The 15,702-nt window shown below is 37.5% G+C and overlaps 3 protein-coding genes across 3 annotated transcripts in view; 2 read left to right on the top strand and 1 right to left on the bottom strand.

Moving 5' to 3' along the window:
• LOC128242830 (L-fucose kinase-like) overlaps positions 1–1,699 on the bottom strand; it is a 41,092-nt gene extending 39,393 nt beyond the window's left edge. The window contains exons 1-3 of the mRNA XM_052960183.1: positions 1,578–1,699; positions 470–563; positions 78–229 (exon numbers count right to left, since the gene is read on the bottom strand). Of these exons, the coding sequence (XP_052816143.1) occupies positions 78–229; positions 470–545 (228 nt within the window). The 5' untranslated portion in view covers positions 546–563; positions 1,578–1,699. The remainder of the gene's footprint in view (positions 1–77; positions 230–469; positions 564–1,577) is intronic.
• A 55-nt stretch (positions 1,700–1,754) lies between these two features.
• Positions 1,755–5,896, top strand: LOC128242840 (tripartite motif-containing protein 45-like). The gene is made up of 3 exons (XM_052960200.1): positions 1,755–1,847; positions 2,052–2,946; positions 4,428–5,896. The coding sequence occupies exons 2-3, from the start codon at positions 2,052–2,054 to the stop codon at positions 4,493–4,495; spliced, it is 963 nt and encodes a 320-aa protein (XP_052816160.1). The 5' UTR covers positions 1,755–1,847; the 3' UTR covers positions 4,496–5,896.
• A 4,272-nt stretch (positions 5,897–10,168) lies between these two features.
• On the top strand, positions 10,169–12,581 carry LOC128244202 (uncharacterized). The gene is made up of 2 exons (XM_052962219.1): positions 10,169–10,631; positions 11,755–12,581. Exons 1-2 carry the CDS (start codon positions 10,169–10,171, stop codon positions 12,579–12,581), a joined length of 1,290 nt encoding a protein of 429 aa, XP_052818179.1.
• Positions 12,582–15,702: the final 3,121 nt, after the last annotated feature.

Raw genomic sequence — 15,702 nt, 5'->3', positions numbered from 1 at the left:
TTGCTCCTTGCGCTCACTCTGAACTTTTTAATCAAAACTATAAAAACATTTATGACTGAAGCGCTGTAATTACATACAGTGAATCCCCTCTGGGCACTGATGTACTCTGCCACAGTCAGCAGGGCATTGATTGTGGCCCCTCCGCTGCCGACATCTTGTTTTGGGTCCTCAACAGCCAATAAGAACACATCCTTGTCAATGTAACCCTTCGTCTGTCTAAACTCTAACTCTAAAGACGTGATACATGTTCATGTAAATTATAATTCTCACAATAACTGGCAACACTAATTAAGAAATTAATTTGAAGTGAGTTATACAGTCATGTAATTTGAAACCAACGTTCATATATGTCTTTATGAATATAGCCTATGACTTTCAGTGGTAATTGTATGTTTTAGCCAAAAATATTATTCTGCAAATTTGAAACCTAGCGAAATAGAAGTTGATCAAGCCGATCCCCAGTGTATACCTCTCTGCAAAATAAGTGACCATTCCTTTCTTGGACATGTGATAACAACAGCTGTCCACTTCACTTTTGATGTCATTCCTCCGTTCTTTTAATCCTGCAAGAATAGAACAAGAGATGTATATCTAATACTCTAGAATGGCTATAACACACGGCCACTACAAAAGAGTATTGTGCTTTTTAGATTGACAGCCCCTATTTTGAAGAAAATGCAAGATTTTTTTGTAGAAATGTTGCTTAAAATGACATAAAAATGTCATTCTTTGTCTCTGGTGATTTCAGGTACTTCATAAAAGTAAATCCGCCTTGATAGCTCAGTGGTAGAGCATATGTTTCAGGTGTTGAAGGAATATTATAGGGTTCAATCCCTGACTGAATGTCGGCAGATCAGTGGTAACTCACTTGACTGTAAATGCAGGGGTTGCAGGTTCAATTTTGTGCCGCACCGCTAAAAAAATCTTATCGCCTTCTGGTAAGGCAATTATATTGAAGACCTGTGTGACAGTGAGCACTATACACTGATACATGTAAAAGAACAAGGGTAGCTTTTCTGTCTGAGTACTTTGCTCCACTTATATGACTAACAATCTTATCAGAGCTATCACCAAATACATTTAAGTTCTTGTCGGAGTGCGAATATAAATAAACCTACACACCCAAAAAACCAACTGCATCAAACTAAATGACATGAACAATTTTTGCCAGTAGCTTCCTTTTGCTTGGCAATAGAGGCATGTATTGGGAAATTTGGACCAGTGGATTTGATAACCATGCAAAGTGATCTTAGGGACATTTCACACTGATCTCCTTCCATTATTATTATTTATTTTTAATGTCCCTTTCCTCTATAAACTGAAAATATATATTAAAAATATTGAACTTCAATTTTATTAGACTGGTTTGCCAAGTGGATCAATAAGTAGAACAAAAGAAATAACATTTTAAGCCTTGTGTAGCAAAAAGGAACTAGCAGTGTTGAAGTGCTGTAAATGTAAATCACTCAGTTGCAAGACTTGTAAAAATATGATTTTTAGCAAGCATTTATTTTAATGCAGATGTTTGGAAAACGGATTTCATTCAGAGCGTTGGTAAAAAACTTCGAGCACATTACCTTCAGCAGTGCTCAGCAGTTTTTACAAACAAATTAAAGAACTTCCAAAATAGGTTATGTTATCTGAATCGACAGAATCATGAAAGTAATGAGAGTAATCTCCCTTATCAAAAGGTATTTTTAGACTTCGGGTTTTCCGGAATTTGGTCACACATCACCATAATAAAGTATAAGCTAAACACAGTGACGTCCCCTGAAACCATTCTGTAACCAATAGAAAAATTCAGTTACTTCCGTGTTGGCAGGGTTTGACGATCAATTAAAATCGAGGTAAACATTTGTGTACAACTTTTATTATCAGTATATTTATTGAGCTACAGACATGCAAAACTTCCTGTTATAATAGCAAACACATTTGAAACACAACCTGTAATTTACATGTAAAATGAGAACTTTTATCTGTATCAATACAGCTAGAAAACTCCGAGTATGTAATACATGTTATTTCGTTCTTTATTTAAATTGCCTTCATAGATGGAAGTATCCGGAAAGAGACGTGACCCTGACCTTGACAAGGGCTCCGCAGACGCTACTGTCTACTGTCAGCCATGTGAAGAGGAAGGCAAATGCGCTGTAGCCCAGAGATTCTGTCAGACCTGCGAGGAGTACATGTGTGATCCATGCAGCAAGGCCCATAAGAGATTCAAGGTGACCAGGAATCACATCATGTTGTCTAAAGATAAGATGCCGTCTTTCTACCCGTCCACCAAGCAGTCTGACATCGGCCTAACTGAATATTGTAGAACACATCCGAAGGAGGTGATCAAGTTTTACTGTCCGACCCACAGCGATCTTTGCTGTGGTGACTGTGTAGTCATCGGTCATCGCACGTGCAAAATCGACTACATTACTGATGTGTCTAAAGATTTCACCAATGGAAGGGAATTCAGGGAGCTTGAACCATCTATTAAACGAGCAGAAGATCTTCTATCTGGGTGCATAAGTAAAGTAAAGGAGCTTTTTGATGAGGTCGAACACCAGTCTAAAGATGAGATCGACAGACTGAGAAAGTTCCGGGCAGAAATTAATACCTACCTGGACCGACGCGAGAAGGAGTTGCTCGGCAACATCCAGAAAATGAAGACCGATGATGAAAGCTTGCTGACTGAACTGAAGACTGATTGTGAGTTGGCGAAATGCGGACTTGTGGCCACTAGGACAGAACTGACTTCCGGGGACGTTTCGGATAACCAGCGGTACGTGGAGGCAAGGAGGGCCCAAAAGGAGCTACGGAAGATTCAAGACAAGATGGAGAAGATGGCTGGTAGGATGAAGACTCGGAAGTACCGATTTGTTAAAGACGCGGACACGGAGGGGCTGCTGGGGTCGAAAATGGGCCTTGGAACTCTGGACGTTTCGGGAGAGTTTGGTAGATAAAGTATTGTTAACTATCAGTATGTCCCAAAATAGTTTGCCTTGTGATTAATTGAGTAGCACTCTAGGTAATCTCCCAATAATTTGGCCTATTTTATGTTCTTGTTCAGTATCGTCTGGTATACAAGGTTATTGCTAAAATTATCAAATACAGTTTCATACTTTTGTTAAATGTTTTTAAACAAGCATACTGATCTTTAATAAGTATATGCTGGTCAATTGGGTAAACCAGTCTGGTTTCAAGTCCATTGTAAATAAGATGGCGTCTGAACGAACATCAACGTCCGTCTGTTTTCCCCATTCGGTTTAACTCGCCAATTATAACAGTTATTGACCTTGCTTTATAGGTGTTCATTGTCTCTAGCCACATTTATTTAGTATTTAAGTTTCAGTTCGAAATACTATTTAAAAGACTGAATGAAGTGCTGCGTTTATGTTTTGGACACGTTTTCATGGCGGCTACTGCGAAAATTAATATCTTGTGTGATGTTGAGTCTTTACTGTCCCTACCAAAAAAGAAATACCACTGGGACAAATCAGTATTTGCATTATATGACAGGGGCATATTTGTCCAACCTCCAGACTTGGGTTTTAGCGTTTATATGCACATATTTGCACCTGGGGTGAATCTGGCCACGATGTCAAAGTTTTTCGCGACGTAAATCTCGTCATAAAACGTAGTAGCAAATTGTGCCATAAGATGGTATCAAAATATAATACTTGTTGGTATTTTAAAAGATCAGTACTCATTTAACTTAATAAATAAGCACCTTCACATGCTTCAATATTTGATTAATTAATCTGAAAGTGTGCGTGCGTGTGTGCAGTTGCGGGTGATACTGCGTGCGTGTATTTGTGTATGTTTGTGAGAGTGCGTGCGGGTGTGCATGCGTGCGCACGTGTGTGTGTGTGTGTGTGTGTGTGTGTGCGTGTGCGCGCGCGCGCGTGTGTGTGTGTGTGTGCGCGTACGTGTGTGTGTGTGTTTGTGTTTACGGGTGTGGGGGTGAGAGTTTGTGAAAAAGCAAGCGTGCGTGTGTGTGTGAGATCGCGTGCAGTTGCGAGTGTGCAAGTGCTTGCGTCAATACATTTATGGAGTGAAGCGCAATTATGCACAGCTGACAGTAAAAACGGTGTTTTATTAACCTAATGTTTATAAGGAAAACTGTACTCAGTAAAAAGTGTGTTACGCTGACATAATGACATTTGTAGTAAATGGAACATTGGCATGTTTATTTGCTTTAAACATCTTCTTTGTCCTCTTCAATTGAAAGAAAATACTCAATACATGTACTTTTGATAAGAATTTCATTTATTTATGCTAAATTTAATTCTAAGTTTGCAAACATCAATTGTTGAAGCGAACATGTTTCTTAACAAACTGTATATTGAGGTTGTGACTTTATACAAATTTGTACACTTACATTTATAAGATCCAAATGACAAAATGATATACATGCAGTCCATTATTTTTGTCAGTTCCAGTTCCAGACCTCTCTACGGTGACATGGAAGCAGGAAGCGGATATCCCGGTTAGAACGTCATAGGACAAGGGCACCTGCTGGATCACTGCTTCAGCCCTGATCTCTTCTAGTCTGATCCTCCTGACTGACCGTGGTAACAACTGTGTCAAACTCGTTGACGTCAGCAGCCGCACAGTCACGTCCCGCCTCCAGCTACCAGGCGGGCTCTGGGACGTGTGTGTGCTTCCCGGTGACCAGGCCGCCGTCACTCTCCTGGATAACTCCATAATTCAGCTGGTGTCTACAAAGGGAGGACAGTTGTCGTGTGGAAAGGAAATTAAAGTAGAATCTGAGTGTCGTGGTATTGCGTATTACAACAAAAGATTATACGTTTCGAACGCATCAAACCCGCGCATTGAAGTGATGACATTGGATGGTCATATTATAAGTACATTCCAAACACATGATGGACGACAACTTTTCCTTACACCATGTTCTATAACTGTGTCAGCTTCCACACCACCGAACCTTTACGTGTCTGACCTAACTGCCCACACCGTGCTTCAGATGTCCCTGGACGGAAAGGTCCTGCGTGAGTACCGAGACAACCAGCTCAGGTTTCCCGAGTCCGTGGTGGCGGTAGGGCCCGGCCAGATGCTCGTGTGTGGGAATGACAGCAACAACGTGATGCTGCTAACGGAGACGAATGGCAAGATGACGGAAATACTGGGGAAGAAGGACGGGCTGACCGATCCCTTCTCCGTGTACTTCTGTCCTCACACACGTGCCATAGTTGTCGGGATGCGCAATAATGATGCACTGAAGGTCTTTAATGCAAATTGACAGTTTTTCTTCATCAGTCCTAATTTGGATTTTGTTTTAAATGTCTTAAACTTGACTTCACATAAAATGAACTGAATAACCCCTTGCTAAATTTGCGGGTTGAACCGGTTACATCTAAAGCGTGGCTTATCAGCGTTCCGCGCCGTGACCAGTGGTCACGTGGTGTGTGTTTGGCTTATCAGCGTTCCAAGCCGTGACCAGTGGTCACGTGGTTGGTGTCGGCCTATCGCTAGCCTCCCGCGTCAGCCATTCTAGAAAAATCTTCAGAGATACGTGCTTGCGTATTTTGAGCAAAATATTTTGCATAATTTTCCTCCACCTCCCAATCCACCTCCATACATGTTTTCAAATAATCTATGTCTATATTATTTGTATGCATTTCTTTATGTTGTATATTTGTAGTGCAATCAACTCATTTCTAAATTGTTTGTGTATAATTTATACATTTCTTAATTTGAACATACACATGTATACATGTTTATGCATTTGTTCTAGTATATTTTGGTTTTATTGTTTCACGTTTATTCATTATTGGGCGGTTGTTTGGACGCCCAATATGCTATAATGAATAATATGTTACGAGGACGTCAAACTCGTATTTATTTTTTAGTTTCGACATTGAATAAATGTCCTTTTCACTCACTGTGGGTTATTATTCACGTCTCCCACTTAGTTGAACTTGTCATGGCCAGCCCCTTCTTATTCAGTAGCAATACATAAAATATAACTACATTTTACGTTAGTGAAAAGAATTTTGAAGTTACTATGAAGCATATTTAAAATGGAAATTTCAAAGTGTAAATCCAGCCTCCATTAAAAAAAGTACAAATAAAAAATCTTAAAAATTGACAAGCATGACTTTCAGATTATCTTCTTTTACATGTGTCTTTTTACAATGTCTGTAACCTGTCTAAATTAGACAAAGATTGAAAATAACCGTATATTTCTCTTACAAGGGATTCTTGGGTGTCATCACTTTTATTGCAACAATTTTATATTCATTTACCACTGGCACCAGATTTTGTAAACTCAATCAAACATTTTTTTTAAAAATCAAAAAAAAATCTTATAATTCCAAACTAAAAATTATTATACCAAAAATGTGAAAAAATATTGAAAACATTTTTTTTTATAAGTATACACTTTGTTCTGTATATATTTTTTATATACTAACATGGTATTGAACGTTTCGCTACCCGGGTCACGTAATCATCTAATTACGCGGTTTAAATGAACTTCTGCAGATTAACATCCATCGGAATTAAAGGATATGATATCCATCTTCCAAACACGCACCTTAGCCTGCGAAGGAATTCGCAGATCATACGATTTTTTTTTTACTTTATTCCCAGTTTTCTGTTTTCCTAGTTTAGTTAGTATAATATACAGTACAAAGTGCATACTTATAAAAAAAAATATTTTTCAATATTTTTTCATATTTTCGGTATAATAATTTTTAGTATGGAATTATAAGATTTTTTTTGGATTTAAAAAAATAAAATATTGAGTTTGAAAATCCGGTGCCAGTGTCATTTACTGTTCTTTTTTCTCTATTGTGGAACAAGTTTTCTGTATTAACCATTCACTAATAAATGTATTTAAAAACTTTCAGTCCTCTTATTATGGATAACTTCAAAACAGTAGTATATGTTTATCTAAATTATTGATTTCAAAATTTGAATATAATCTGCAAAAAAAACCCAACCATCTTTCCATGATTTTGCATATATGTGTAGACAGGTTATAAACGTTTTTTTCCAGTTTCAATTTCAATGAGCTGTTTTCAGGCTCAACTGCATTATTTCCGAATCAAGTATAATCAAGGGACATGAACTTGTATATGTCTCATATCAATTACGAAGTTATGAGGTCATGACTTTATACACATTTGTTCTGGTTTCATTTTCAATGAGCTGCTTACAGGTCATATATTCATTGCATAAGTTCAACTGCATGCATTTGTCTCATACCAATTACGAAGCCATTTGCCAATATGATGAATTCCAACTTATATATTTTTGTGTCATATTTAAAGGCGATATATAGGTAGTCAGTGGCACAGTCGTCAAAATCGTGTGCAGATAATAATATCATCGTACTCCAATCATGTATGTATAATTGTTCTCTTCAGCTTACCGGTAATTAGTCGTGTTACCTTCCTAATGTGAACACATTTGAAGTATTTGAAAAAAAGTTCGATTTTGTATTAAAGTGGATTTACCAAAACCCTTTGAAAAAAGGGTATATTAAAAGCAGATCGGATACTTTGAAAGTTGAACATTATTTCTTTCATGCTTTTCGATGAAATATGGGGTTTTACCAGTGAAATAACAACAGTGAAAATATCAATTTGATATTTTCACTGCAAAATAAGGGGTGAAAATATCAACTTTCAGAACTACTTTAAATTCCTTTGTTGTTACATGTACTTGCCTTGATCAAAACAGAACACTGGACCTCAATAAATTATGTCAAAAAATGTTTAAAAAAATATAAAAGAAATGTTTTATAAATTTAAACAAATAAATATATAATTGGAAATTAACAGCTTACCGTTTATTACCGGTTATCCCGTTTATCAAACATTTTACTGATCTTTGAAGCTGAATGTTCGAACATTTGCTTTCATACCAAACAAATTACAGACAAAAACAACTGTTCGAACATAAATAAAATTTTATATCATCGTTCAAATGTATTTTGAACTGTTAACCATTGTAGTACGTAAAATGAGCTTCCTGGAGAATTCACACAACAATTTACAGATAGATCCGATATTTTTTACCCCACCCACACCTCAAAATGTGTCAACAAACTAGCGTGGCATTTACTCTTTTAATATCTGGAAAACAAACATTTTAAATCGAAACAGACTGGTCTCTGACAGTAAGTTGACTGAATATTAACTTACTATAAAAACACGCGTACATGCAGCCTAGCTTAAACTAAGAAAAATGGTTAAAATCCAATGAGTATCCACATTTGTTTTGCTAACACATTTGACCTTCCAAATTTTCATTCTTTAAATAGCGGCGTAGTAATTTGGTTATGATTCATGTCCATCTTAAAATAAAAAGTGTTTTCATTATTTTTGGAACATATGTGCACTAATAATACTTCATTGTTTACTGTTCATAAAGCTTTGCAATAAAAAACGAGCGAATATTAAGCTATAAGAATGAATAGCAGAGAACTATTTCTCAGCAAACCGAAAGTAGAAAAGTTGACAGCTATAATTATGCATGAGGGGCGCCCCACGGGTAGCGGCGTAAAGCCCACCCTTTTCAAAAAAGGGGGTAATTCAGAAATAAATAAAAAAAACAAATAAAACTCCGAAAATAAGCATAAAAGAAACAGAAAATTTGTTTATTTCAGTGTAAGATCGTATTTAATTTCACTCGTGATCATAAAAAAACTACATTTTCACTCGTGGCTTCGCCACTCGTGAAAATATGTTTTTCTATGACACTTGTGAAATAAAATATGATCTTACACTGAAATAAACAAATATCCGCTATTTCTTGATTTATTTGTGATGATAATCATGGTGAAGTTCTCCAAAAATAAACAAAATGTAAAATTAAACATTTGTTTTTCATAAAATAAATAATCTTTCTATAAAAGAAAAAAATAACCACAACACTAAGACAAAAAATGTTTGTTTCAGGTAACCCAACCAACTTAACTGATTCTTTTAAACATTAACTCTCATTATTTTTTGACATAATATAGCTCTGTCACACAGTAATATATAAGTGACTGGCAAGAAATAGTGCTGTTTGCAAGAAAATGACAACATAAAGCATATTTGATATTTTTTTAATAAAATCCCTACCGGTACCTAGCCTGCCTGATAATTTTGGGGATGTTAACCTAAACAAACATTTTTAAGACCATTTCAGAACAGTGTTGTGTTTGGGTATTTTGTGGCATAGCGAAATGACTAGCATTGTCAAGTATTCATCTATATACAGGGGCGTAGCCAGGCCATAATTCGAGATACTCCCGCCTTTCTATGGGGGTCCTTGGGCATGCCCCCCCCCCCCGGGATTTTTTTAATTCACAGACCGTCTTAGACGGCATCTGAGGGCATTGTGGCATCAAAATTGTAAGACTTACACCGTGCAATATATCTGGGGGGTTAAAATGGAAATATGTAAGGAAAATGCAAAGTCACATATATTAACATTCGATACGTAACAAATACTAACTTCATTATACATTTTTGTAAAGTTGAAATAACATTCATATAATATCAAACATCTTTCGTTGCGGCGTCAGTTAGTTCATTAAGTGTTTATGCAACCACTTAACCAGTTTTCGTCTATAATATGTTTAAACTTTGAAAATAAGAGCAAGGCGACGATCTTTTTGACGGGCAAAAGCATCCACCACTTGCTCAACGTTAATGTTTCGCTCCTGGTAAATATTCAGTAGCCCAAGCCCGGGTAACCTCTCTGTGGTCATGGTATTTCGGAGGTAGGTCTTGACCCGCTTCATCGTTGAAAACGACCTCTCTGCCGTAGCTGTGGATACAGGCATACACAACAAAATCATCATGCATATCCGGATATTAGGATAGGACGCCTCAGTTGCCACGCCCAAGCTTGATTCTAGGCATGGATATGGAGCAGGGGATGTTGTCGTCCATTTAGCCGTCCATCTGCTGCACTCCCGCACGAACGTCTCCTGGTCGCACCCTGGTAGGTTTGGCTGGTACACTGCGTATATCTCTGCAGGCCGAGCAGGTGTGAGCCCAGCAGGCAGATGATCAGGTTTTACTGTCCGACCCACGGCGATCTTGGCTGTGGTGACTGTGAAGACATCGATCATAACACGTGCAAAGTCGATTACATTGCTGATGTGTCTAAAGATTTCGTCAATGAAAGGGAATTCAGGGAGCTGGAACCATCAATGAAACAAGCGGAAGATCTTCTATTTTGGTGCATAAGTAATGTCACTGAGCTTTTTAACGAGGTCGAACACCAGTCTAAGGACGAGATCGACAGACTGAGGAAGTTCCGGACAGAAATCAACACCTACCTGGACCGACGCGAGAAGGAGTTGCTCGGCAACATCCAGAAAATGAAGACTGAGGATGAAAGCGTGCTGACTGAGCTGAAGACTGCTTGTGAGTTGGCGAAAGGGGGACTTGCGGACACTAGGGCAGAACTGACTTCCGGGGACGTTTCGGATAACAAGCGGTACGTGTCGGCAAGGCGAGCACAGAAGGAGCTACAGGGGGCTCATCACAAGATTGAGACGATGGCTGGTAGAATGAAGGCCCGGAAGTACCGGTTTGTTAAAGACGCGGACACGGAGCGGCTGCTGTGGTCGAAAATGGGGCTTGGATCACTGGACGTAGCGGGGGAGTTTGGTAGGAATAATATGCTTAACTATTACAATTATGAAATACAGTTTCATACTTTGGTTAAATGTTTTAATACAAGGTTACTGATCTTCAATAAGTATCTGCTGGTCAATTGGGTAAACCATTCTAGTTTCAATTACAGTGTAAATAAACAAAAGAGGCCCCTGAGCGAACACCAACGCTCGTCTGTTTTCCCCATTCGGTATAAATTGGCAATTATAACAGTTACTGACCGTGCTTTATAGGTGTTTATTGTCTCTAGCGACATTTATTTAGTTCTAAGTTTCAGTTCGAAATACTATTTAAAAGACAGTTTTCACTGTTTTCATTGAAGTGCTGCGTTTATATATCCAAATTTGCCCAAGTGGTAAGTTTTGGACGCGTTTTATAGCTATTGAGAAAATTAGTATCTTGTGTTATGTTGAATCTTTACTGTTCCTCCCAAAATAGAAATACCACTGGGGACAAATCAGTATTTGCATTATTATAATGCAAATACTGATTATATGACAGGGGCAATTTGTTCAACCTCCAGACATAGGTTTTAGCATTTAAAGGCACATATTTGCACCTGGGGTAAATCTGGCCACGGTGGCAAAAGCTGTCCCCGAGGTAAATCTCGTCATAAAACGTGGTTTAAAATAGCAAATTGTGCCTTAAGATCGTATTAAAAATAATACTTGTGTGTGCGTGCGCGTGTTGTGTGCACGCGTGTGTGCATGCGTGTGTATGTGTGCGCGTGTGCGGGTGAGATTGTGTGCGTGTTTGTGTGTGTGTGTGCGGGTGTGTGTGTGTGTGTGTGTGTGTGTGTGTGTGTGTGTGTGTGTGCGGGTATGTGTGCATGCGTGTGTATGTGTTTGCGTGCGTGTGTGTGCCCGGGTGTGGGTGGGTGCGGGTGGGATTGCGAGTGTGTGATGTTGAGAGTGTGTGCGGTTGCAGTTGATAATGTGTGGGGGTCATAAAATGTATTTATAATTACTATTTATTCTGTGGTGTCTGTTGTGTTAGTTTACCCAAAACAAACTGGATATTGAAGTTCTGCCTTTATACAAGTGTGAGCATGTACATGTATACTCTTACATTTGCCAAAGTAACAAAAGATATACATGTATTCCTTTATTTCTTTCAGTGTCATTTCCTGATCTCTCGACTGTGACATGGAAGCAGCAGACGGATATCAAGGCTAGAACGTCTCATGACAAGTTTCTCTGCTGGATCACGGGCTCAGCCCTGATCTCTCCTGGTATCTTCCTTTTAGCTGACAATGGTAACAATTGTGTCAAACTCGTAGATGTCAGCACCGGCACCGTCACGTCCCGCCTCCATCTGCCAGACAAGCCCTGGGACGTGTGTGTGCTCCCTGATGACCAGGCCGCAGTCACTCTCCCGGACAAGTCCATCATCCATCTGATGTCTACAAAGGAAGTACAGTTGTCGTATGGAAAGGAAATTAAAGCATCACCCGACTGTCGAGGTATTGCGTCTTACAACAACAAATTATACGTTTCGTACAAGTCAAACCCGCGTATTGAAGTGATGACATTGGATGGTCATATCATTAGTACATTTCTAAAAGATGATGGAAAACTACTTTTCCATGAACCTTATTACCTAACTGTGTCAGCTTCAACACCACCAACCCTGTGCGTGTCTGACTACTCTGCCCACACCGTCCTCCAGTTGACCCTGGAAGGGAAGGTCTTGGGGGAGTACCGAGACAAGGAGCTCAGCCATCCCTTGTCCGTGTTGAAAGTAGGGCCTGGTCAGCTTCTCGTGTGTGGGCGGGACAGCAACAACGTGATGCTGCTAACAGAGAGGGATGGCAAGATGACGGAAATACTTGGAAAGAAGGACGGACTGACCCTTCCCGACTCCGTGTCCTTCTGTCCTTACACACGTGCCATAGTTGCCGGGATGTACGATATTGACTCACTGAAGGTCTTTAATGCAAACTGACAGTTTTTCTTCATCAGTCGTGATTGTGCTTTCTCTGGCATGCATAACCATGTATTCAATAATGTTTTAGCAAGTGAAATGTAACTGCAATCCAATTTATTTTTCAACATACGCTTATTTATTCATTGTAAAAGAGTTCTATCAAAGTGAATGAAAATTGCTAGTTATGTGAAACAAAAATGGAAATAATGGAAAAAAGGCAACTCATGATTTATAACACATGTCCCCAAATATGCTCCGTTATGTCTGGACAGCTTTGAGATATACATGTATCTAATAAATGCTCAGCTATTTTGCAGTTTAATTTTGCAACAAATAGGATAATGAGCAAGTGTAAATATTGTATTACATCAAAAACCTATTCAATCATATTTTTTATGTTTTTAGATTGTGATGTTTTAGATATTCAATCAATCAATATATATATATATATTAGGGATGCAAACGAATGGCAAAACTGATATTCGAATATTCGGTAATTCTTCCGATCGAATATTCGATTATCAACATACATATTTTAGAAGATGTAGTTAACTACTATAGTTATTTGCTAAAGTAATAACCGGGACATTTTCACCCTACTTTGTCGTAGCCAGCACACGTGGCGGATTCTGATTTTTCCCAAATGAGCCTTTGAAATTTTCCATTTTCAGAAAGAAAAAAAGCAATACAGTATGAACAAACAAACAACAAAATTGAATAATTTCAATACCGCAGCCTTTATATTTCTAAACAATGTGAAATTAGGTGGATTCTTAGTCAAATAGGGTTTTGCACCAATGGAGGGTCTTTCCATAGGATGAGCAGCCTCATTCTGAGATTGACCTCTAAAAATTGACTAAATATAACTATGAAAAACCCAAACCAACTCGGAAACTAGTTGAATAATAAAACGAAAACATGTGGATTTGACTCATCTATTGTACAACAATATAGAAAATATTTCCTAAAACTCTATACTATACATTTACATTTCAATGCGCGAACATTGTATGGAAACACGGAAAACAGTTTTAAGCACATATTTGTCACAAAATTATTGCATTCATATCATCATGGTGATTTGAGCTATGGAACTGTTTATAGTACCCGACCATATGCCCTAATTGACATATGACGCGTGTATAGTGTATTGTCATCACATTCACGCCAATGACATTAGGGGCCAATTGTTGTAAAAACAAGACAAACGAATTTTATAAACAACAACACAGATGTAGGCGAAAGGTTTATTGCCTTATCTATTCAATAAAAAAAACACTTCGAATGTTCGAAAACTGATTTTGACATTCAAATATTAAACGTACGATCGAATATCCGTTTGCACCCCTAATATATATATATATATATATATATATATATATATATATATATATATATATATATATATATATAATATTACAAAATGACTATTTCCTTATCTAAAAATGCTTTACAAAATCGTCTTTATATAGATGAATATTTTTTCATGGTTTTAAAGTTAAAGTTATAATTATGTTTGACTAACTGTAAAACCAAGATTTTGGATGAATGTTCTTTTTCAAATTATATATTAGATATTAGAATTGTTTTAAATGTGTTAAACCTGACATGCATAAAATAGGACTATATTTTACGTTTATGCAAAGCATTGCAAAGTTACTATGAAGAATGTTCAAAATGGAAATTTCCGAGTGATTATTCCATAGGAATAGTACAAATGAAAAGTCTTCAATTTCTTAAAAAATGACAAAAATTTCTTTATATCTCAGATTATCTTCTTTGAACGTTTGCCTACTGAATGTTATTGTATTGTTATTGACAATGTTTGTGACCTGTCTTATTAAGACATAGAATTAAAATAACCGTATATTCCTTACAAGGGAATCTTGGTTGTAATTACTTTCACAACAATTTTGTAGTATTGTGCAACTTGATTTCTGTATAAACCTTTAACTAATAAATGTATTTAAAAACTTTCAGCCATCTTCTTATGGGTTTATGTATCTAAATTATTGATTTTTGAAATTTGATTATAATCTGCAACAAAACCCAACCAGCTTTCTATTATTTACATGTATGTAGTTAACATGTGGTGATAAACCTTTTTGACTGTTTTAATTTCAATGAGCTATTTACGAGTCATGTATCCACTAAGGTCAACTGCATTATTTTCAAAACCTGTATAATTATTATCCAATTATGAGCCACTTGGTCACAGTTCTTGTTTGTGGGCTTCATGTTTTGGTAAAGTTTGATCGTGGGGTTATTCGCCCTAGTATATGCAGAGTTATGCCCCTTTTACATTAAAAATAGGTGTATATATCATGCAAGCAGTAACTTAAGTTATAATTATTATTCAATCATGATGCAACTCAGGCACAGCGTTTGTGGGCAAGTCTCAGTCAAGTTCCATTGTGGAGAGAATCAATTGTCCGAGTAACTCGAGAGTTATGCCTCTTTTCCATTAAAAAAAGTAAGTGTATGTATATATATTGCAGGCGGTTACTTAAGTTTTTATTATCCAACTCGTTTAAAGTATTTGTGGGCATGCTTCAGCCCAGTTCCACTGTGGAGTTAATCATGTCAGAGTTTTGCCCCTTTAACATAAGGAAATAGTTCTTTTAAGTATTCGCCAGAAAAAGTCTCAGTCAAATTCCATCATGGAGTGAATCATGTCAGTAACTCCCCAGTTATGCCCCTTTTACATAATAATGATGAAACTCTGTTACAGCATTTGATGGCAAGTCTCAGTCAAATTCCGTCATGGAGTGAATCATGTCAGTAACTCCCCAGTTATGCCCCTTTTACATTAGGAAAAAAGTATTTTAGTATGCGGCAGAAAATATCTTAATTTGTATTGTACGATCATGATAAAACTTGGTGACGGTGTTTGTGGGCATTACGTCTAAGGGTAAATCGCACCAGTAACTCTCATTGGTTATGGGCATACTGTCTCTGCGTAAATCGCTCCAGTAATTTTTATTGATTATGGGCATACTGTCTCGGAGTGAACCGCACCGGTAACTCTCATTGATTATGGGCATACTGTCTCGGAGTGAACCGCACCAGTAACTCCCATTGGTAACTCTCATTTGTTATGGGCATACTGTCTCGGGGTGAATCACACCAGTAACTCCCA

Source organism: Mya arenaria, chromosome 8, assembly GCF_026914265.1.
Source record: "Mya arenaria isolate MELC-2E11 chromosome 8, ASM2691426v1".
In the NCBI taxonomy this organism is placed as follows: Eukaryota; Metazoa; Mollusca; class Bivalvia; order Myida; family Myidae; genus Mya; species Mya arenaria.
This window is presented reverse-complemented; position numbering and strand designations above follow the sequence as displayed.